Source organism: Dromaius novaehollandiae, chromosome 1 (genome assembly GCF_036370855.1).
Source record: "Dromaius novaehollandiae isolate bDroNov1 chromosome 1, bDroNov1.hap1, whole genome shotgun sequence".
Classification (NCBI taxonomy): domain Eukaryota; kingdom Metazoa; phylum Chordata; class Aves; order Casuariiformes; family Dromaiidae; genus Dromaius; species Dromaius novaehollandiae.
Window position 1 is genome coordinate 216,122,345 of NC_088098.1, and position 25,035 is coordinate 216,147,379.

Sequence of the window (25,035 nt, forward strand, 5' to 3'; positions counted from 1 at the left end):
AATGCAGTGTAGCTAAAACAAAAAGGCTTTTAACACTGATTTACTATAACTCAAGTATTAATTCCTATGTGGGCGCAAACAAATTAAAAGGTTCCATACATTGACTCCATGGGAATGGAACATACTTCTACCCTCAGATTATCAAATGAAGTACACATGACACACCTGTCAGTGTCACTACTGGTAATTAAAAACTGCTCATTTGCAAAGTCCTCAAATTAAGAACACCTCTTAAGAAAAGGGAACATGTAAGGAAAAAAGTTATGCTTGGAGCCAAAAAACTTCACGGAAACTTTGCAGTGAAATGTGGTTAAAATATGGAAAATATTCCTAAATTCAAGTATTAAGGGATGCTATTGGAATGAAGCAGTGCCAAACTGATACACAGCTGTTAGCAGATGTTACATTAAAGCCCTTAAAGTCACAGCTGGCTGAAGATACATTTACAGTGACTACACAAATTTGATGCTGATAAAGCTAGGTGCTGAAACATATGGAACAGTCCTATTTAAAGTTAAATGTTTTTGAGCTACACACCTGTTTCTGTAATTTACAGAAGTAGACTGTAAGAAAGAAAGATTTCTGACTTGAAGCAAGAGCTCACCTGACTTTTCTTAAACAATGAGCCAATCAGCTTTTCATCAAAAAAAAAAAAATCTTGAAATCGGGAACTATTTCTATGCTTGTCTGAGTTTTAGAAAGAAAAATTGCTTTGGAAGAAAATCATCCTCAGAACTGAGTTGTTCAACAGGAGGCTATTTATTACATAGTTTATTATTTCCATATGGACATAGTCAAGTCATCTGGCGGGCTTGGTTTCATATTTTCTGCTACAATGACAGAACCTGGATTAAGACAACCATACAATATAAATTACTGAACGATCACCACATTCTCCTGATGAGATTACGGTGGATTTGGTTAACCAGAGAACTGGCCTGGGGCAAAAGAAAAAGAAAGAATAAAAATCAAAGACATTACATTTGTTTCTTCTACTACAATCAAATGTTTATAGAATACCCTTTTTTAATAGTCATCCTTAAATTCTAAGGTTTCATAGCATAAAAAGGACTGGATTAAGGGATCTCTGTTTCAAACGACCAAGATCAGAAGAATGCATGAGACACTTGTACCAAACATGAACAAAACACAATTTCTGCTAAAAATAATAAAAAATGCATTCTATTTCTGCTTTGTAAATGCTTAAAAGCCAAAGCAATATTGCCTTACATGTGTGCATTAATACAAGCTGAGGATAATGTACTTATAAAATGAGTTTACAGGTAATCTCAGAAGCTGTAGAAAAATTTGTTTGCCTTCTAGTAACAGAAAAATCAGTTGAAGCATCAGGGCATCAGCTACTTCACTAAGTTTTTAAAAAGAGAACAGCTGCTTTGCCCATGAGAATTAAAAGGAGCTCAGAGATACAGCTTAGCATTATGGAAGATGTAAGGAGAAAAAAGGCAAGAAGGAGAGCAATGAAGTGTCAAACCTGGGTAGGAAAACAGAGTACAGAGGGGTGCTTGTGTGCTGTCTTGATTCTCTTAAGAAACAGAGTTCAAATTTCAGTTGTTGCTATTCAGTATCACCCATCTCCACCTGCCTCACACTAAGTTTCCAAAGGAACCAAGTATCATTTGCAAAAGCAGCATATTGTTTTAAGATTAGATTAGATTGGACCTTCAGGGTATTATGGACCTGGCAATCCCGGCTACCCAAAGAAAATGTTTAACTTTGGTGAACAAGCGTCCAAGATTTGTGTTCACGCTTATGTATCCTCAACAGGTCAGAGCCACAAGGACTGCAAGTCACTAATGATGTTCCAGTAATAAGATGTTAATTGTCATTCCCTTACTAATGTTTACCTCCTATGCAGAGCTTTGTTTTCCCGCTGCTGTATAAAACATTGCCTAATTGAGCAAAAAGCACAGTGAACAAACTGAGAAATAAGCCAGAAATATCAGACACTTTAGACAGGAGTTTGAATCTGCTCTTGCACCAGTTACTAGCAACACTCTTACTCCACAGCAGCAGGATGTAGCAAACAAAGTGGACCATATTTTACAAACAGTTCAAGACACAAGAACTTAAGGGTACTGAGATGAAAAAACAACAACAAAAACATTCATTTTACAATTGCTTTCAACTATACAAAGATATAGATTAATTCTTTTTACTCATCTCAAAAATGGGGAAAGCTTCAACATTTACTATGCTTGGTTACTTTTGCTTCCATGTTAACTGACCTCATTCCAAGTTAGAGATGCATATAATTCCAAGTTAGAGATGCATATAAGGTAATAAAATGTTATTGTGGGGGTAAAAAACAAAACAAAACAAAAAAAATCTAATGTTCATGTTTCTGAAAGTTTTTAGAAAACAAATCTAGATTCACCCAATTCAATCCCTTTTCTAAAAAACTTTCATCCCAGGCTTCTGGCACTAAATCCAGTGTGATAACACCGAGGACTTCAACACTATGAAAAGATGGTGCAAAGCAGATAGTTACTGATAGTTGCAAATACTGTCTGTCTAGAGAGACTGCTTTTGTAAAATATAAATTTTGATTTGCCCTAAGACAATTTCAAGAAGGACCTATACAAACAAATTTGAAGACATGGGAGATAGACTGGTCTTCTATAAAGTCAGGATTGTCCTGAATCAATCATATTGGTACGTGTTTTATATTATGCTTGCCATTTATTCCAAGATGATGGATAATCATAGATGTTGAAGTGAGCTGCATTTAAAGCAATGATTCTTAGAGACAAAGGTAGAGCTATTTTTAAACTTGCTTTTTTTTGATATAAAGGTTTATGCTCTTAATTTCACTTAAAGGATAATAAAATCGTTCCAGCTAACACAACAGCAGTATTCTTTGTAGGTGAGGCATGTCAAAAAAGTTAACCAACAAGGTCATAAGTGGTTTAAACTTAACTCCTCAGGAAAACTGTTGACTTGATCCAGCTTCCATGTGAAGTTCCTTCCATGCAGTTCCAACTTCTACTGGAACAAAAGTTATCTGTCCCTTAGCAGTGAATCCACTCCATACTGATCCACCTCTAGTATCTCCGAACTATTACTGGTATCCAAGCATTTTAAAAGTAATTTATTTTGTCGGACAGACATACTTAATCAACATAATTAAAACCATGTCAGAGAGCATAAAAGTTTATCACCTTTCTAGCGATAACACTGGGAAGATAACTACACTCTTCACAATCTGGTGAATGAATGTTTTTATCTTGTTTATTAAAAAGTTAAAAATATAAATTGCATGGGTCCAGTTACTCTCTTATAAAGCCCATGACACGACAAGTACTAGAATTCAAGTTTTTCAATTAAGTTGGCTTAAAAAGCAAAAAAATCCAGAAAAATCTTTATTGCTATCTTATTTCTGGGTAATAGCAGACTGTATCTCAGATCAAAATTCAGGGTTATGCTGCTAATGATACTGGCATAAGAGAGACTAATGAGACTAACAAATCTCTTGCAAAGAATAATGATACCCTGAATTTAAGCACAAAGAAAAATAGCTCCTTCGTATCCCTACTAATTGACTTAACAGCATTTAATGATTAATGGTATATGAGCATAAATATTTACTTCCAACCAGAAACCACAGAGCACCTGGATTACTATATCCTTTACTGGGAGCTCTGAATGATTCCCATTTTGAAATAATCTATTCATCATTTATCTTATTTTGTTTCCTCAACTATATTCATCTTGTTCAAAGATGCATGGGAGCAGACTTGCAGCTCAGACTATGTTAACAAAGTCTATAATACCAGTCATTTTGGTACTTACTGTGCGTAATGCCAGAGTTCATGCTGAAGCTTACAGCATTTTTGTTTCCCTTAGTCTCAGACAACAGCTATTCAATGTTGCAGTATGTTATTCTACCAGCATCTGTATCAGTTCAAGAGGTGTATACCATGCATGCTCATGTATTGTTAGGGCAGTCAAGAGCAATTTTGAACTGTTTTCAGTTAAACATTTTTTTCCTTCATAGCATCAATAATTTCAGAGGACATCTGCTCCACAAATGTGAAAACACACAAACAAAAATAGAAGTAAAAGTGCTCTCTTAATCAAGTTCACAGCATCTGCTAGAAGCCAAGCATGCACATAAGCTTTTCAGAGGATGTCAAATTCTGGGACTCAAATAGAAAACGCAAGTTTTAATGAAATGACATAGTTAATTGTTTTACAAGATCCTGGATGACTTTTCACAGTATGAAGGAGCACTGGCTGGGATTCAGATGACTAAGCACTGCAATAATGAAAACAGAAAGTGTTGTTATAATGCCTGTTGCTATATAAACAGCCTTAGGGGGAATCACTGAAATAATGCCTGCTGCTATATAAACAGTTGTGTGTTTATATCTTTTGGGGGAAATTATAAAATTTGAGATTATTTGCACTCTAACATATTGCTCACTTCTGTTATTGAGCCTGTTCTAGCTCTGAATTAGATGGGTTTGCTGAAAAACCCTTACACATTAACATCAGTGAAACACATCTCAGTATCAATCAGCACTTTAGGTAGCATACATTGGAATCAAACCTTTAAAATTCACTTTCATTTTTCATATTTAAAAGACTGCTACTATACTACAATCTGACCAATTTGGAAGCAAATATAGACAAGCTTTTTTTTGGAAGCTTCTTGGGAAGTAGTAGGGAAAAGAAAGCAATATAGGAAGTAGGTAGGAAAATAGGGAGATTATAACAAGTCTTCAAGCACTCTTCAACCTTGTTTTCAGAAGGAAAAAACTGACTGCAACAGTAGTGACAGTGCTCATTCAAGCAAGAGGAAGCATTCAAATACAAAGCTATTTTTACAGAAACCTTGGCTTGTATCTTGATATGCCAAGAGCTGCCTCCCTCTCCCAAGTGGATGCCAATGCTGTTCAGAGGTCCACCCTGAAAAGCAGATGTTTACTTGGCAATTCTTTTAAGAGCACTGAATTAACAAGAAAAACAAGTTACGTGAACAGCGTTGAAGACCCATGTCCTTCACTAATCCATAGAGCACAAGCATTAAAACTCAAGCTGACCCAGTGTGCTTCAACTGACAAACAAAAAACCCAAAACCTTTTATTAAAACCACCTTAAAAGGATTCCCATCGCAATTTTGATTTAGCAATAACAAATAAAACATACAAACTGAAATCAAAGCAGTAATGGGAGATAACCACTACATTTAACACTGTCCCTTCAAAGATGGCTTACATTCAACTTGTTTATGAAACACACTTAGTCTAAAACTATCTTTCACAGGCTGATTCCCCCCCCCCACACACACACTTATGAGGTACAAGCTGCTATCAATAAAATAATCTAGTCTCTTACTTTCATCTGTAACAGTGATACCTAATGGCCAAGATAGTACAAAGTCACTGGTCCAAGACACTTCATGCTACAGCAAGATGATGTTCATCTCTGTGTTATGGCTAAGTGTCTGCACACATTAGGTTAGCATGGAGCTCTAACTGATCCAGCTCTCAAACTGTATCGAATTCACATGACAACTTATCACCACTGATTCTTGTTATCCCATGGACGACTTGTCTCCTTACCTTTCCCCTGCCTTTCAGATGGAAATGAATTAAAATCCTGCAAGATGAGAGGAAATTCAAGCGTGGAGTTTAGAGTACAGAAGTGATTCAGCAGAGAGGAGGGAAACTATGTTCTCTGCTGACAGCATATCTAATTCTCTTTCTCTGATCTGCCTTAGAATCATATTAAGCTGCATCTTGCCCTCAAATCTACAAAAATACAAAGTGTATCATTCAAATACAGCAGCAACCTGGACAATGCTCAGACTGTAATATTCTGTCAAACACTTTTGAAATAGCTTTCCTGTCATTTTTAAAACTGAAGTTTGATAATAGGCCATATTTAATAATGCATTCTAGTTTCACAGTAATAGAGTTTATTGGAGATGGACCACAAGAAAATAAGGTTACAGGAAAAAATGTTTGAGTAGATGCAGAACACACCGTATGACTAAACATCTAGATGAGCCAAAAGCTGTTTTTCCTCCAGGACACTCTCTCACATTAGTGGAGTCCTTCCTGAGAGTAAACACAATACCCCTCTGGAGAGGCTGCAAATACTAGCCTTCACGGTTCAAGTCTGGTCTCCCAGTAAGGATATGGGAAACCACTGTGGAAGACAGACTGGGGGAAAGAGCCCCTTACGTAAGTAAACTACTCCTGTAAAATCTCGTGGTTAGTGGACCCCGTTATAAAAACAACGTATATGGGTCCCCTTGCCCATAAAGGTATCTCTCATATATGATGACTATTTTACAGAACATGCATTAAAAAAAGCAATTTAGAAGATACAGCAGTTACTGGCCTCAGAAAAGCTTTCCCACTCCTTCCCCCAGCCCTATGAAGCACTCAAATGACCGAAACCATGTTTACTGTTAGGCTGTAGTCTTGCTGCGTTATAGCTTGATGAGCTATACAGTATAACCTTTCCAGGTTCAGGTCAGAACTCCTTAAAACTCCTCAGCATCACAAAGTAATGTTTATTGGATTATGAGACATGGGCACACTCACTTCCTATGACCTCATCCATCCTGAACATTTGTATTAAAAATCACTGTATCAGGCATAGAACAAAAGGTCAGACATGCAGAAGCCAAAAGGAGAAAGACAAGTAGCATTTTGTACTTAAGTCTTGAAAAAAGTAGTTTTCTTCATGTGTTTAGCTCAGCAAGCATAATCTTGCTCTATATAAGCACATTTGGAGTTGCTTTTTACCTACAAACACCGTAGCAGCAAAAGGATGGCAGCCTCAAGAATACAGAGGGAGGTGCACTCAACTCACCCACATGGGCCAGGCTGAAAGGTGGCTCGACTATACCTGGACTATCCCACCAGCTCGCAGACAGCTGAATATTCACTCATCCGCATGGACACGTTAACTCCTCTCTGCTACTGATGATGTTTCACTGCTCAATGAAAGCTCAGAGTCGTACAACAAAGTTTCCAAGCAAGTTTTTGGAAATTTGCATAAGGTCATACTGACTCATCCTACACTTATTCATTAGTAGGGAAGTCTATATTTTGACAAGTTAATTCAAATAAATAAATAAATAACCCTCAAACTAGCAGACAATTTCCCCATTTGGTTTCAGTCTAGCTTTACCTTAACATCTTGCAGGAAAGGGCTTTGCAGAATTACTCCAATACAACATAACGAGGCGCTCCTTTCAGTACTGTACGGACAACTACAAAAGACTAGAGCTCTAGCTAAAAAGGGTTAGTATTTTAGCTATTTGTTCTTTTAGGCTATGTTGGGGAAAACCCTTGTTTCAAGGAATTAACTAGTTTTGGGAAAATTGGTAAAGTGGAGCTTTAAACAAAATCTATTAAACAATGACCTTCCTGAGGACAATTAGCAGCTATGGTTGAAATGGAGCTTGTTTTTTTTCTTATTTACACAATATCAGCTTGAGAAATATTCATAAATTATGCACTAGGCAAGCAAGGAAAGATGTCATACTTTCTTAGTATTTTCACTCTCTTGAAAAATTAAATGCTTTTTAGCTTTGGGTTTCCAAGCATTCTGAACAAAAGTAAATCAGCCAACATATATCAGATGCTCGTATTCCTTCTGCTGGAAAACAGCTTGCTCTAAACTTCATCCACAACATATAAAAAGCCTGAAAGATATTTATGGCTGATTAAGTGGCTGTCATGCCCAAAGCCTTCAAAAACAGGGTTTGGGCCCTGTTGTGCCAAACTCTACGCGGAGAAATAACAGACAGACCCTACCTAACAGAGCCAACTGAAGTGACAAACCGGTGGGTTTGTGTGTTTTAACATGGATTTTTTCCATGAAGAGATAGCAACATAGCAGAAAACAAGAAGGTTCCTGAAGGAAAAGACAAGCAGACAAATGAGGTCCATTATTTCACAGATGCTAACAAATTATGACACCCGAAAGTCAAGCTTTGTCTCCAGGGCATTCGCCACTAGTTAGAAAAAGACTATGCACTGAATATTTCTCCTAGACTCATACAATATGCCACAGCTTGATAACAGACTTCTTCCTTTCCTATCTCTTTCAATTTTAAAAAGAGCAGTGTTTATATGAACTACAAAGCAGCTTAAGTTGGCAAACAATAAGCGTGCATGTCAGCTTAGCTGTATCAGGAATCTATTTTCCTTTTGATTACTAAAACTTGGTTCTATTTTAAACACACACTACTTTTTAAAAATCTGACTGAACAAGCTGAAGAGTTAATGCACAGAGACAATGGCAACTACATAATATACATAAGTGACCTAAAATACAGAGCATGCAAGGGGGCTCCCAAAATTAATGTGGGGAAATGACTCGAGGCACTGCAGGCAGTGCCAGCTTTCTTGAGGGCCAGTCACTTGCAAAGAGACAGATGCTCAAGGAAGTTTGAAAAATCCCCATCATCCTGGTAGAAGCCCAGTCCCCCAGCTTGTCTCCTACTTCAAATTTTGCTTCCTATTCCACCCATGTTGCTCACCCCATCTCACCACCTCTACACTCCTCTGCAACCCAAGCAAGAAGCACAGCTTTCAGCACTGTCTGGGCTCATGCTGCAGGTGCTGTGATCACTGCAGCCCAGGGAGCCCCGATCTGCTCCTCCATAGAGCAGGTTACCCTTTCTAATCAGTACAGATTGCCTACGGGCAAGGATAAGCAGGCTTTCATCTGAATAAAAGTGACTGCAGTTACAACTAATCCAGTCTTATTTCAACCTATTTTATCTTGGCATGGGCAATAGGGAAGGAAAAAAGAAAGCCTTCCAACAAGCTTGCAGAAAAACATATGTAAATTCCCCAATTCCTAGTGATCTGGCTAGGTATCAGCCCATTGCTACCCTAGGAGACTTTCAGGAATGAAATCTCTCCTAAAAGCCTTTGGCTCTATGCAGCTGGAGAAGGTACTTTGTGGTCTTTCAGGTGCAGTCCCTTCCTCTTAACATTAAAATGAAGGCTTGGCACTTTGCAAGACAAGGACTCAGCTCTGGCTTCAAACTGTGCTCTTTCAAGAGCACTTTTCCCTACGCAGTTAAATTGGCCACAGATTCAGACAGTGCATTCTTTCTGAACTGTACATTTTATGAACTTAGTTTAGGAGCCTCGTAAAAGATGCAGTGTGCAAGTCACAGTATCCTGCGCTCAAAGGGTCGTAACCACGGCATCTACACCAACACCCACAGAACTTTTAAAGACGCTTCTACTCAGTAGTGTTTATTGCCAAAACAAATTTCTACTCCTAACATTTCTGCCATTTCCCATGGAAAAGTTTAATAGTTTAAAACAAAGCTGATTTGCTCACATGTTAGTGTAATACAGCCAGGAAATGGACATCTTGCCCGAATTCATGTTTAAGAGCAGAATTTCAGTGTAGTTTCTTACACATGGCACTAGTACATAGCTTAAGCATTCAAATTCTTTTTCATGCAGCTATTAGAAAGATACCAGTTTGACTACAGCTATCATTAAGTATTTTGCTTTTCTTCCTTGTTTCTGTGAATGTTATGTGCCTCATACAACTGAAACTGCCAGGACAGCAGCACTCTGACAAAGAAGGATTGATCCAACATCTCTACCAGGTTATACAAAGCACGTAAATGTTGTCTGCCACCACGTGGACACAGTGGCTCCGGACACATGAAAGGATAGCTAGACACAAAGTTTATTGCTTGTATCTCTAATGCACTGATGTGAAAATAAACATCCTTTGGAGAACTGACAGAAGATTGTTCAAGTGACTTTTCCTGTCAAAAAGCAAGGTTCATCTGTTACTAATGACTGACAGATGAAGGCAGAACCATTCTTTGGCCACAGCTGAGCAAATCGTGCCAGTATGAATTGGAATATCAAACTAACATCACTCAATAGCTGTCAGGCAAAACTGGATCAAAAGGGAAGTCTCATGTTGTGAGATGAATGTGACCATGCATTCAACATGATCAGAAAAACCCTTAACAGATGCAGTGGAACAAGTCAGTAAAGAGATTTCACAAAACACAGAAGTGATGGCTGGGAAGGTACACTCGACTGTCACCAACTGCAGTCTCACTAACACCAGCAATTAACTGGGGGTAAGACTACACATATTCACTTAGCCAACTTCCTTAGCAAATCAAAGAGTTGCAGAACAGTCCAATTTCATTTGATACCCAATTGCTTTTCAACAGCCAGTAGTTGAAGCAAGGATAGGAAACCACCATTTATAGTCATAGTTAATATCATCTCTTCATACCTAATGATGTAGCTACACTGAAGTCAGGACCAAGCAATCAAGGCTCTAAGAGTCCAGGAAAGAGATATCAGTTGCCAATAAGCAGCAATAGAGCTTCTCCTTTCTTTTTACAGGCCTGGGATTTGAAACTCAAAAACAGTGCACTTTCCCCAGAGATGTTCCTCCCCAAAGCAGCACAGGCATCCTGCATAACCAACAACTGAGAGAATATATCTCGTATGTCTTGCAGGCGATTATCTCACAACAACTACACCTACACCTACAGAACTAGGGAAAAAGTGGAACACCAATACTACTGCTCAAGGACTCATGACAGCTCAACGTCCATAGTTCATCTGAACTGTACATTACGCACATTATATTCAGAGAGACATGAACATTCTCCTACATGCTGGAAACACATTTGCTTATCACACACACAAAAATCCCATGAAAATTCAACAGGTTCCTCAAAACTATCTGCTATAAAGGGAGATTTTCATAGGCAATCTAAACTCCTCTACTGTGAGCACCAACATAAGAGTTCATGTCATTTCCTGCTAAAGCCTCACCTTCCTCAGATACTCTACACACATCAATAGCTTAGCAGCTAGAGACCTTGTGGGGTCAGCTGCCTACTGAATGATCTCCCAACACCGGATATTTATGAGAACTGAGCCACTTTTAGCAACTGTATTCTACTTCACCATTTATAATGCTCTGGAATGACAGTGAATTTTGTTCCTGTTACTGCTGTTGCTATTAGGCATAAGTCATTAATTTCCCTTTAAAAAATATCACACTTGTGAACTCATTACAATCAGAGCTGAAATCTTAACTGGAAATTTATGGTCAAACCTAATATTATCTAACGAAAAGCTACTCTGAACTTTATAAGGACTTTGATTCTACAAATAGAAAATATGGGGCCTGAAACAATTTGTGCTCACATACAGATGGAAGTTATTATGAACTCTCAGAATTAACACACATTGTTTTGACTTTGGAATGTAACAGCAAAGCAAGTTTCACCAAATAAATGCTCTACCAAGCTAGCACTGAACTGCTTCTAATTCCAACAGAATTCTCCTGAGTGTAAGATGTGGTTTTCATTGTTATTGTCCTGCTGTTTTACTAAAAAGTTCTACTTTATCTCTAGAAGAGTTTTGATTTCAGTAATTTTACTTAATATCAGCCTGGTCTCACTTCTTCCCCACTCACACTCTCACGCCTCTCCTTGCTCTCAAAACTCCACGGGGGGGAAGAGTGTGCTGGGAAATCAAGGAAAACCTCTGTGAAACTGTGGGAGCTTATAGGAATCCTTTCACAAACATATTTAAGTTGATGCAGGTCTTTCTGGGCTCTTGACTTCTCACCCACTCTGATCACAAGACTCACATGCAGGATTCAAGTAAAGCAACAGAGACCTGAGTCTCTCCTCTAACATTTCAGTAGATTTAGTGTCTTCCTGATTGCAGGGTATCTAGGAGGAACCCCGTAATCTTCATAAAGCAGCCAGAGCAAATTAACCAACTGACCCACATTAACTCCTGACAGAATAACCACTTAGTTTGTAGGACTGGTTGCATGAAGCAAGGCCAACACCTTCATGCCTTAAAAGGATTCCCTCAGGTTGTGAGGTTCTACAGACAGAGAGGAGGCAGCTGCTCACTCTCCATTCAGACTTAATCTTTTTGATTATGCACTTTTTTCAAACTTTTTCTGCACCCACATGAACTAAGCATACCTCAAAGCTTTTCCTCAGAGCAGTCTTAAGATCTTCTAAAAGCTACTTAAATTCAACAGTTCCAGCCTCCAAAAGAGCATGTAAAATATTCAGACAGTCCCAGGTTTTTAATCAAGTCAGCCCCTGGATAGAGAACTTCCAGCACTGTGATGTACTTCTGCATTTTATCTACCTACTCTGCTAGATTATTCACAATGCTTTCACAATGAATTTACCTGTGGCAGACCTATAAAAAGCTGTAATATTTGATGAAGAATATCAAAGCAAAGGTGACTACAGCAATTTATGCAGACTTCAGTAACACTTCCCTGATTAAGTAGCAGAAGCCCTAAAAATTCTGATTTATTTTTATGTTTTATATTCAACAGCATACATTCTCAAGCAGTAACATGTGAACCACTGCTTTTGCACTAACTGCTTTAAACAGTTCAGCTAGCACCAGTGACCCCACATAAATTTGGAAACCCTTTTTTTCTACAAATACATAAATTAAATCTTTGATTACTTTTCTGAATTTAAGCATATGCCAGTGATTTCAGGAACCAACTCCAAGGACTCGGAAGGCAACACGGCTGAATAACCATGATTTGAACTGTTCATAGTATTTTGGAAATGGCACAAGAATAGGATCAGAACAGCAGATTTCAGTAGGTCTAACCATTGTAACATCTCCGAGAAGTCAAAGGGAAAAAAGGAAACAAGTGATAGTTCCTATAAAAGGGATACCACAGGCACAAATGCCAACTAACTCAGGCTACAAGAAATGGAAAGGCCCAAACAACCTGGGCTCAATGAAGAGCTAGTAATTTCAATTAAGAAAGCACAGAACACTTGCATCATATTACTGAAGAACAAACTGCAAAATTACACAGGAACAAAAATATGAAAGGCTGAAAAGCAAAGCAAGCAGCATCATGACAAGTTAGAGAATGAACTAATACATTTACAGAAGTAGAGATTAAAGAAAGCATTCATTTGATGCTAATAGAGAGAGAAAGCTATCAAATTATTTGAAGGAAAGAGTGCTTAATCCCTTTTTTGCACTAGTCTTCTCTATGAAAGTCAAGTGTGAACAGCTGGCTACCATTATCAACACTAGCAACAAAGAGTCACAGTCTAGGTTATATTAACAGCTTAGTTAAGTGAATTTTGAAGACTGGCAGGACTTGATTAACTTAATCCTATGATATTTCAAGCTTTAAGTAATTTCAGAACTATTGGAGGTTATCTTCCAAAGCACACTGAGCACAGGCAAGATACCAGAAGCCTGGAAAAAGGTAAATGCAATCCAAGCTTTAAATAAATAAAACTAAATGAAAAGATCCAGAAGCTTTACTTCAGTTGTGGCTTAGGAGATGCGGAGAAAGGCAGGGAGTGGAGCAAGAGAGAACTGGGAAGAGAGGATCAAACCAAAAAACTAGAAGTGAAGCATACAAAAACACCACCAAATGGCATGTCAAAAATAAAACTGTCAAACCAATCTTATTCCAAGCCTCACGAACAGGCTAGAAGCTGAGATGAATTTAAAGAAACCTTTTGACACTTTATGGCATGAAATGCTCACAAGCAGGCTGGGGAAATGGGATCTTGACGAAGTATTCCACAGAATGAGTGCAAAGCTAGTAAGTACTCTCTCAGTGTAGTTAACCAATGGCTCACTGCCAAAATGGAAGCGTTAATTAAGTGAGGCTCCACTTGGGTCTATAATTTATCCAAATCTCCTGTATTTTCTTTAGGTGACCTGAATAAATACAGAAGAGGTTACATGTAGACAGCACGAAGCTAAAGGCTGAGTTCTCACTCTGCCTTTCCCAAGATTCATTTTACAAAATCAGAGACATGATTAAAAACATAACAGGTACAGTTGTAAGGATACTTTTCAGGCACAGTATGTAAAACATGAATTAAAGGAGTGCACAAATACAGAAAGGGCTATTTTGTTGCCACACAGAAAAGGCTTGGGGATTGCAGGTTGCAGTGAGTCACATGAAGTTAGCAGTGTTAGACCACACAAACCTACTGGGACATACGAACTGAGGAAAACAGCACGACCCATGAAGCACTTCTCTCATCCCACTCATGAAGGCAACTCAGCTGAACGCTGTATCCAGTTTTAGACATTGCACTTCAAGAAAGATGTGGATCAGATGGAGAACAGGTGAGCAACAAGAATGCTCAGAAAGCAAGAAACACTACCCATGAGATACCACTTAAAAATAGAGATATCTTTCAATGCATAGAAGTTTGTTCATGTAATTCTCTCCCTCTTTGCAGATTGTTGGAATAAGTGGTTCTGTGGTTAAACATAAGCAAGAACAGCCAAGCACTGGGATAAAATACTTTGATCACAAGCTTTCCTTCACAGGTAGCTAAACATGCATCTGTCAGGGACAGCGTAAGAGCAGCTGACTCTGCCCTAGGGCTGGGGCATCGGTCAAGATGACCTCTCAAGTTCCCTTACAGACTAGCTTTTAAACATTTTCTGAATTCCACAAACTTGTTAGCAACATGTATCAGTACTACCTCAAGTAAAAGCCTGTAAACTCCCAAAAGCTAAAAAAGATTTCTCATGTGTTTACCAGAGTAAACCAGAGTAAAGGATGATTTTTAAAACACAGAGCAAGGAAGTCAGGACGATTAGAGGATTCTTTTTTCAAGTCATGCATCTGTAAGACCTGAGAAAATACAACAAGCTAGAAAATCTTATCATTTAAGGATAGGAACAGAAAGCTAGTCAGAGTAGTAATATAACAAAATTAAAGACAGAGCAATGAGAATGAGATGAATGATCTTTGAGTATAACAGAATAACAAAGATATCAGAAAACATTTACAATTTTCAAAACAGTGCAACATACACTTATAGCATTTACAATTTGAAAAGGAAGAGATTCACGGTTAGCTGGCAAGCCCTTCTCTGAGCACCACAGGAGGTAATCTCAGGCACAAAGCTATAAGGTAAGTGAAGCCAATGAGCTGAAGAACATCAAGAGTTCACAGATGTTCTCCACAGGGAACAGCACTGCAGCTGAAACAGAACATCCAAAGAGATGCATATTCATGCCACATTGACATGAAGCAGATGGTAGATAATGCATTAAAAAATTTCAAAGTGTACCAACCTGTGCTATATTTTTGTTGAGAAGATATACTCCATATTCAAACTGAAGCTTCTCTCCTCCTTTTGGATATAAAGGAAATCTGATGAGAAAGGGAAAAAATATATATATTTAAGGTGAAGTTATTCAAATGTATAAGTAGACTTTAAAAAGCCAGACTCCCTTTCTGAAAAGGCAAAGATTTAAAGACCTCTTAGAAAAACAGATCCACTAAACACACTTGCCTCCCTTGCTGACTTTTCCCAACAGCCTCCCCAGGAGGATATCCTCCAGAACCCTCTGCTGCTATGGTAGATCAGCCTCTTAAACTGACACCAAAATTCAGTCAATGGATTATGTTTTCCAAAGTACTATTTCAGGTTTTTAAAACATGCTTTATGATCCTGCTAATGCTGCATCATCTCTCTCACTAAATGAAGCACATTTTAAGAAGCATGAAATGAAGTATCAGACCTCACTATATCTTTGTATTCATCCATTTTCATTTGGTTAGCTCATTTCTGAATAGAAATAATTTTATATGAAAGAGAAAGGTGTTCCCCTTTTCACTAAACTATTATTTTGATATTGAAAAGGAGTACAAATCCCTTTACATGCAGAAGACATTTGCAGGCCCATAGATCAATGCACCAGAAAAAAAAACACTTGGAGGTCACAGGTAATTCCTCATTTTTGTGTGCTCCCCAGCCCATTTAAACCCTCCAGCCCTCCCAGACATCCATCCCTGGAACCTTCCCCACTTTTCCTGCTGTCATATTACCATTCTCTTCTGAAAACCTCTCCTTTCAACAAGCTTCAAATATGCACCAAAGGCTCAAATCAGCTATTGCATCCTAGCTCACTACAGCCCTCAAAAATATTATATTCCTAAGGTTTATTTCTATTCTATAATACATAAAGTTTTTCAGAATTCTAAATACATAGATCTAGTTAATTGTTTATAGGAAAGTGGCACAGCCTATTTCTCTCTCAACTGCTGCTTGAGATGAAAGAATCATCATTTCAGTCTGTAAAGCAGCAAAGGTTGTTTAGCATTCTGCATTAAAATAGTTTTATTAATCTGTTCTAGGAATCTTTGCCTCTTGAGTGAAGCAGTTACCATGAACAGTCTTAATATTTGTAAGCTACATTTCTTAGGTTCATCTTTTGACTCTTCTTTACCCTCAAATGTTATGAGGTCACAAGGGTTAATAAAGTATTTTCAAAACAATCTAAAACTTATGTTTATGGCAACTTCACCATGAAACAAGCTTTTGCATCTCCAGAGAACTGTGTTTTATAGTTCCTAATCAAGATACTGAGGTCATTATCTGCACAAAAACTACATTACATCAGAAACCAAAGCCTATCTCAGAATTAGGATAACAAATATAAGAGATCAATATCTACCAGAAACAACACATATTCTGGAGATGTGATTACACAGTGTATTTCAGCATCAGATAGAAAACCTTTACTGCAGCCCCACTGTGGGGAACATTGGCAACATTTAAGGATACTTCTATAGAGCTATTAGAGCTAAAGGTTAATGGGTCATCATCACAGCAGATCAAATATTAAGATGTCAGCTCCAAGTTTTATGCTACTTTCAAACTCACTAGGTCACTTCAAGTTGAGGAATATAAAAACTACCATGCATATCTAGCTCACCTTGCTTAATAGATCCATAAATCCAACTCGTTCCCATGTAAGAAAATAAACCTTTCAAAATGAACATCCCACAAGAATTCCACCACACACTATCCTGCGTGTAAAATACAAGTCGAAAGGAATTCATTTTAATATCTACAATTACACTACCCAAATGGAGCAGGATTTAGATTTAAAGGACACCTTTACAATTAACAGTATAAAGCTCACTCAAGCTTGACAATGAAAGCACTATTAGAAATACAAACCATGTTTTACTATAAGATAGTATTTCATTAAGGTACTAGTAATGGAAACCATGTATCCTCTATTATTGGACACAGAGCTCTTCAATACGCGCAATTTAAAATAAAGGATAAAAATTGTTTAACAGTGCTTGCTACTATCTCACACACAATTTCTTGTAAGTGGTGAAGATTAAGCTTTTCTGTTCGTCAGCTTTCTCCTGCTTTTTGGCTAACGTTTACAATTCTCTCCTCTAACTTCCACTAATTAATCTTGAAAGAATCTAAACTATATACATCCTCATGTCAGCTTTTATAACACAGTAAGTTACATGAAAGTCTTGAAAAATATCAGTGGATGTCTATACATGCACATTTATGACATACGGAAAAATATTACCAACTTTGATGTTCTTTTTTTGTGTGTTATCTTGCTTGCCTGTTAGGCCTGGTCACAAGCAATAAACTTAAGGGATGAGAACCATGACATTTTATATACTGCTTCATTGAGTATAATTGAATGCAACTTTGTAACTGTTGGCTCCCTATGCGAAGTTCTTCTTTCTGCCTGCTTCTTAGGAAAGCATGACTATAAGCTAATTCTCACTTTGGCATGCTACACAAAGTTTGTAGTGTAAGATTTTAGTTACATTTGCTCAAAAAAAAATACATTCAAAAGCTATTTTACTATTTCATAATCACAGAACATTCGATAAAAATACAAAACAGCATCTGCCTGCCCATTCTATTCCAATATCTACCTTCCTTGCATCTGTTCTTGCTAATTTGTTTGAAAACCCCAACACCTTCCCCCCAAATCCAAAAAACTCATTAAGCTCCTTTAAAGCAGGAAACAGACCCTTGCTACAAGACGATGAATCCAAAGGAACAAATCTGATACTTGGGAGGGATGGGAGAGGGAAACCACACAAGCCACAAATACCCTTGTTAAGTAAACACCAGAACCGACTGTCTGAGAGAAGTTAGCAAGTAGTAGGGTAGATTATGTCTGTTTAAAGGCATTTCTAACCATGAAGATGAAAAGGAAAAAAAGTCATTCCCTGACATAGAGGAAGCACCAGTTCTGCTTCTGTTCTAGGGTCCTCTCAACTGTCTTCTGAAAGGTGATGGTTATTGGGGGTGGTTCCTGAGAAGTGGAAGAAAGCAAATCTTCAAGAAGGGCAATAAGGAGAATCCAGAAAGCTACAGGCTGGTCAGCCTCACCTCAATCCCTGGAAACATAATGGAGCTAATAATACATTAAAGCAGCCATTTCCAAATCTGTTATGGACAAGTTGATTGGGAGTAGTCATCATGAATTCACAAAGGGGAAATCGCTCTTGACCAATCTGACAGCCTTCTACAAAGAAATAACTAGCTTAGTGAATGAGGGGAGAGCAGTGGATGACGTTTATTTCCACTTTAGCAAGGCTTTCAATGCTGTCTCTCATAATATCCTCCTAGACAAACTCTAAGTAGAGGCTAGATAGACAGACAATAGAGGTGGACTGAAAACTGTCTGAACTGCCAGGCTCAAAGGGCTGCGATCAGCAGCACAAAGTCCAGCTGGAGGCCAGTCACTAGTGTTGTACCTCAGGAATTGATATTAAGGCCAATACTGCTTAATAGTCATTAATGACCTGGACGATGGGGCAGAGTGCACCCTCAGCAAGTTTGTAGACAATACAAAACTGAAAGGAGCAGTTTATAGACCACATGGGTGTGCCACCATTCAAAGGGACCTCGACTGGCTGGAGAAAGGAGCCCAGAGAAACCTCATGAAGTCCAAAGAGAAATGCCAAGTCCTGCACCTGAGGAGGAATAAGCCCAGGCACCAGGACAGGCTGGCAGACAATCTGCTGGAAAGCGGAGAAAGACCTGGGCATCTTGGTCAACAACAAGTTGGACACAAGCCAGAAATGTGCCCTCACAGCAAAGGCAGCCAACAGTATCCTGGGCTGGATTAGGAAGACTGTTAGCAACGGTGTGATGCTTCCCCTCTACTCAGCACTGGTGAGGTCACATCTGGAGTGCTATATCCAATGCTGAGCTCCCAGTACGAGACAGACACTGACATACTGGAGCAAGTGCAGCAAAGGGTCACAAAGATGAGTCAGGGATCTCTATAGAGCATCTATCATATGAGGAAAGGCTGAGAGAACTGGGATTCTTCAGCCTGGAGAAGAGAAGCCGCAGGGGGGGATCTGAATGTGCATAAAGAAAGTGAAGCCAGACTCTTAGTGATGCTCAGTGAAAGGACAAGGGGCAATGGGCACAAACTGAAATACCGGAAGTTATATTTAACATAAGGAAAATAGTTCTTACTGGGTGGTCAAACACTGGAACAGGTTGCCCAGAAAGCTTATTGAGTCTCCATCCTTGGACATATTCAAAACCTGACTGAACACAATCCTGAGCAACCTGCCATGGCTGACCCTGCTCTGTGCAAGGAGGCTGGACTAGATGATCTCTAGGTGTCCTTTCCAACCTCAACTATTCCATGATCCCCGTGACACTGTCCTGGCAAAGCTACCAGACTAGCAGGCAGTAATTATGAAAACAGCTTCTACCCCGTGCAGTTAAAAGCATGTCCTTGTAAAAACAGGTTGACATTTATCCTGCAACTGTGGAATATTACCTTTCATCAACATGTAGGATTCACAAGAGATAGGCCTAATAGAGTATCTGCTGTAAACTCTGATTGCATTTATTTCAATATACAAAGAGCACACCACTCAACTGACATATAGCATAACTGACAATAATTAACTGTGGCTCATGCCAAAGATCTTAGTTCAGACAACATTAACTTGATAGAAGAAAAAAGCACGTTTAATGACTTTTTACAAGTTAGCCCAAGTGGGAGTTGTCTCTGCACCTCATGTGTTTCCACTGCATTAATTCCCCAAATCACTGCTGTTCTTGCTCTACCCAAGGCATTTGATATGTCAGCAAAGATAAGAGCTTGTAGTGATAAAGCGAATAACAAGCTGACAGGTACATGGAAAAGCAGCTTTAGGACCTATCATAATTGTACCAAAGATGCCAAATTAAAAAAGTCTCACTCCAAATTCAGAAGGTGGAGAGTACTGTACAGGAATGATCCAAACTGCACACAAGACTGATTTTAACAAGATGTTCAATATATGCATTTAAGATAACATGAAGATTCTCAGTCTTAAAAGACTGGGGTTTTTTTCCCAAGTTTAATGCTTTCCCATTTAACACCAAAGCACCGTGACAAATGTAAAGTTTTTTTATTTTATTCCTTTGAGTCATCTGTGTTCTCTTTCATAGGAATCACTGGGATGCAAGTCAGATGACAAGTGCTACCCAGCTGCAGGAACAGAGGCAATCTCATAACAAGTTTCAGAAAATACACATGCATTACATTTTTAGACACTTAGCTCACCTCCCTTTCACTTCCCCTCTCATGGCATGTTGCTTTGGACAAAAGTGTTATTCTTCTACTTATGATACCACAATGACAGAACCGTTTCTTCCATAGTGAACTCGTACAAGATCATGCTTACAGGCACAAAGCACACTCAGGGGCTTATACTAACACTAATACCCCTAAGACCCAAGCTTTCCAGTCCCACAAAAATAGTTTTTCATTTATTTCTCCTGGGAGCCAGTAAAAACATTCATGGGAGGGGTTACAAGGCACTTTTAAACAGCTCCAAGTAATTTCATTTTAGTAGAGCTTAGAATAGAAATGGCAACTAATCTGCTTCAAATTTACCTCTCTCCCATCTCCCCCGCTTGTGGGGTTCCTAAGGATAGAGATCTTCTCCCTTCCTGGAATCTTAATTCCAACAAGCCAGAATCAACTGCTTTATATCACCCTATCACCGACTGATTACTACCACACTTCCTAAGCACAGGTCAAGTGCTGGATAAAGAATAATCCTGCTTGAACTCTGTCTAAAAGACCAACATGGAAATCAGAAGGCAGTGCATGTTAACAGCTACCTAAGAAAGTCTCCTTTTCTATTGAAGCATCTAACAGTCAAAGCCTATTTCTTAGTGTGAAATCCTGTGTTTAACACAAGATGCCACTAACCACTAAGCAGTTTTAAGAACAAAACTGCTGGCTTTTCGAAGTATACTAGGTAAGCTTAGTTTCAGTTTTATACACAAGGAGGTTTTGCTGACAGGCAATAAGTAAACAAGTATTAGTAGGTCAAGGCTTAAAGTTCTACTCATCTACATGATCAAACAAACCGGCTCCCAAGAAACTCAGGCAAGACAGACACACCAAATCAAAACTTACACTCAGGCATCAGAGTAAGAGGAAGAATCTCTCATTTCCTTGTAAAACACCCAGGCAAAAAGGAGTAGAAAAAGGAAAAAGTCTTGGCTAAAAGAGGAGTGGTTAAGTGGAGTGTCAACATTGAGTCTACAGTGTAAACTGGCACTGACATGAAAGTTTCTAGAGCACTAAGTCTCAATAAATCCTCCCAAAAGACCTGTGAAAAGGCGAGGCCAAGGTTACAATGCTTTGTTCACTAACTCTGAAGGGGAAAGTAACCCCAAATCAGTCTTAAATAAAAAACAGGGCTGAGATTCTGCCCTTTGTCCAAGTTCAAGCCACAGAACCAGCACATTATCATCAGGACAGACTTAAGTTCTGCATTTTTAAGGATCTTGCAACACTTCACAATTAATAACATCTTAAAATAAGTAGTCAGTCTGAACATTTGCACAAAGAAATACTATTCTGAAACATATTAGGCTTACAGGTACCCAAATACACTATTGACAAGACTCTTAGTGAAGACTGATTCCAAAGTAATGGCCTAAGATTTTTTTCTAACATGACATTCGATCAAGCAGCATACATCTGAGACGTAAGTACTATGCAGCTATATCCCTAAGAACTAAAAAAGTGAAAGTATAATCTTACTACAGCAGGTCACATTTTTAAGGTTACAAAGAATGTAGACACGACAATTGTCAACTCATGTTTAAGTCTTTAAAAAAAGAGAAAAGGAAAGAGAAAACAATGTATGCATTTGCAGTCAATGTAGGAAACTAATGGAGGCTGACTACCACTTCCACTCCAGCTGAGCTAAATCGAAGCAGATCTCAATTTTCAGTTCAAGATGTATTCCTGCTCACATCTAAACTCTTGCAGTCTAGGGATAGTATAGGATCTGCAGATAGGAGTGCCAACGCATGCTTTTACCAGCTGCGACTGCCCAGGGGACTGAAACCATTTATTTTGGCAATAAACTCTGTGGCTCTAAGACATGTCTCTGCATTAATCTCATCCCAAAGTTACAGAGTGCCCCATCAGACTACCAGCTGTTGCTCCACATTGCTGTGACTACCTGTTTACTCACAGACACAAGCAGATCATCTTATGACAGAGCTAAAAGCACAAGGAAACCTGAACTTACCTTAGAGACCATGTAATGTAACCATGGCTGAGGTACAGGGTTGTGTAACACTTTCCTCTAAATAAACTCCATCTCTCTCCTTGAGTTAGGAGACTGTCTAAACTACTTTGCAAGATTCATTTCAGCTTTATTTTCTATGATTCAAGGCATGATGAAGGAGACAACTCTGCATCTGTGCTGCTGAAAACAAGTTTGAGAAATTCCAGAGGTAGATGGTAGAGAAAAAAAATTCTTGCAAACATTTTTCAGAATTGCAGTTCAAGGTGAGATGCCTACAGTTGGATCAATCAGTTTTGCTTCTTTTAAAAAGGAAAAGTTCCTTTTTCAAAAAAGGAAGTTATCTTCCCCTATGGAGAAGTCTGTTTCTCCCTCCTCCCACATCCTCTTACTAAACTCTGAATATATGGACTAAACCCATTAGTTTTGTTAAATAGCATGGGCAGAAGGTTTGTTACTACAGTGTCTTCAAAACTGCTTGCTAACACTGATGCATTTAAAAGTCCAAAAAAAGAAAAAACAAACAAAGACTACAGAAAAGGTCTTTTAAAGGTTGCTTATGTCACCCACCACTATCGATTCTGGACCAGACCAGAGGTCTGTTTTAGGCATTAGGATCACCATTCTTATAACTCAAATAATGAAACTGTCATAATCTTTCCACCATAACCACAAAGAACTTCTCTTCACTGATCTACCTTTTTGAGCTGACCTTAGATAAGTACCTACCATGCAACAAGATCTCATTTAATTTTATATCCTATACAGATATGCTGTTCTATGTCAGAGTAACTTAAATGTTTGATGAACTTGCAGCACATCACCACAGAACTCTTGGTTCAGTCAGATGTTAACTGTTAAGAAAAGCTGATAGGATTCCTATTCCATGCCCTTATTTCAGACCTGAAGGATCTCTTATGAATTCAAGTCCAAATATCTTTAGAGTTCAGTTCTGTGATTTACGACCTCCTCTGTACCCTGAAAAATCACATATATCAATATATTGGTGGCTGATTTTTGCCTATAGCCACCTGTCTTTAATACAAACTATTTCAAAAGTTTAAGAAATTGTTTCTTTTTAACTGCTTTCGCCTGCTTCCACTTTGGCATTACACCATATGTTTTAGATCTTTTCTTCTCTTCTGTTCAGTTCTTTTGGCATGTCACAAGTTATATTAATGTCTGAAAGTTTAATCTCCACATTAGAAAGCTCTTTGGGCAAGAATTCAGTGAAGTAATGATTTTACTCATCACCTCTTGTTTTCCACAAGCTAAAGTGTGGCACAATTTAAGTAGCACATTACATCCAGTTTGGCAAATTTAGTCAAATTACTTTGGAATTGTGTTAGATAAGCTAAATTTTCAGAGTGATGCAAAAGTTTGAAAACCACTAATATTTGTAGTTTTGCAAACTAAGGTAAAAGCAGTGATCTATACGTTTCAGACAGAACAAATGCCCCCATACAAAGCCTACTGCAATAGGCCTTAAGTTTTAGAGACATGACATGATACACTTGACAAAAGCAAGGTATTTATCGGTTCAAGATAGGAGGCAATTTTTGTCTTTGAAAACTGTTTCTGGATGTTTCTCAGCATTGAATAACTATTGATCTTCTTCTTTTGAGTATTATGAATGCTTTTGAAGTTGTAGTTCTGGTTTCAGAAACTAACAGATTTACAGGTCTTTCCCCTCGGACAGCAACATCACATGAGACAAAGCTGAACATACCCTGAGGATAAGCTTTGGGAACACAATAAAAAGCTTGTGTCCAGTCAATTAGGAAGATGCTGAATGCATTTCATAGATAACATTTAATTTACCTGCAAGTTAACTGAACATCGGAAAGGCAGTTAATCAAGCACATGAACCTAATACCACTAGACTTTTCACATCATCATAATTAATGCACCTTTGTCTACTTCCTAAGTGCATCCACTGAATTTGTCACAGAACACAAGCTTGGCATGGCTTTTTTTCCCCTTCACTACTTATTTTCAAAGACAGTAAGCAGAATGGCCACAGTGAGATGAGTGTACAGCAGACTTGGCAGAATGCAGCTGAAACCCAATTATTCACTATTATACAGATAAAGAACCGATGTAATTTCTGTGACTACAACAGTCGCTGGTCTGATAGCAGAGAACCATCCATCAGATCTAGGAACAACTGTGCCTCACACAACAGAACCAAAAGATAGGGCAGTTTCGGAAATGAGGAATTTCAGGCTTAAACCCACTGATAGAACACCCTGTATGAGGATAGAACTAAATGGCCCAAACCAGATAAGATAATGCCCTGGAAAAGTCACAAGTTCTTGCCTGATGTGACTCTGAAGTATGAGGAGCGTATAAGATCTAGGCTTAAGTACTTACTGAAGTTATTTCAACTTCACTCCCTTTGGGGGGGACAGGGGGACAGAGAGGAAGGACCTAGCATTTTCTCTTCAACCCAACCACATCCTGTTCACTCACTGTAAAGGAATGTTATATCAAGAGGAGAAAGTTTGCATTATTTCAAAGTGCTGGGACTTTTCTGAACCAGAATAAATGAGGCCTTAAAAGCCTGAAGTGAGAAGGGTTACCATTCTCCAACCAGCTTGCTCAAGACCCCTATATTCCCCAAGACACTTCCTGATGCAACTA

General features: G+C 38.5%; 1 protein-coding gene across 3 annotated transcripts in view; it reads right to left on the reverse strand.

Moving 5' to 3' along the window:
- The window catches only part of UVRAG (UV radiation resistance associated), a 97,501-nt gene that overhangs the window by 15,683 nt on the left and 56,783 nt on the right, over positions 1-25,035 (reverse strand). For all 3 annotated transcript variants that reach the window (XR_003258858.2, XM_026097940.2, XM_064505225.1), the window contains exon 13: positions 15,120-15,198. Coding sequence is in view for 2 of the 3 variants with exons in the window: in XM_026097940.2 (XP_025953725.1) it covers positions 15,120-15,198 (79 nt within the window). In the remaining variant the exon portion in view is untranslated. The remainder of the gene's footprint in view (positions 1-15,119; positions 15,199-25,035) is intronic.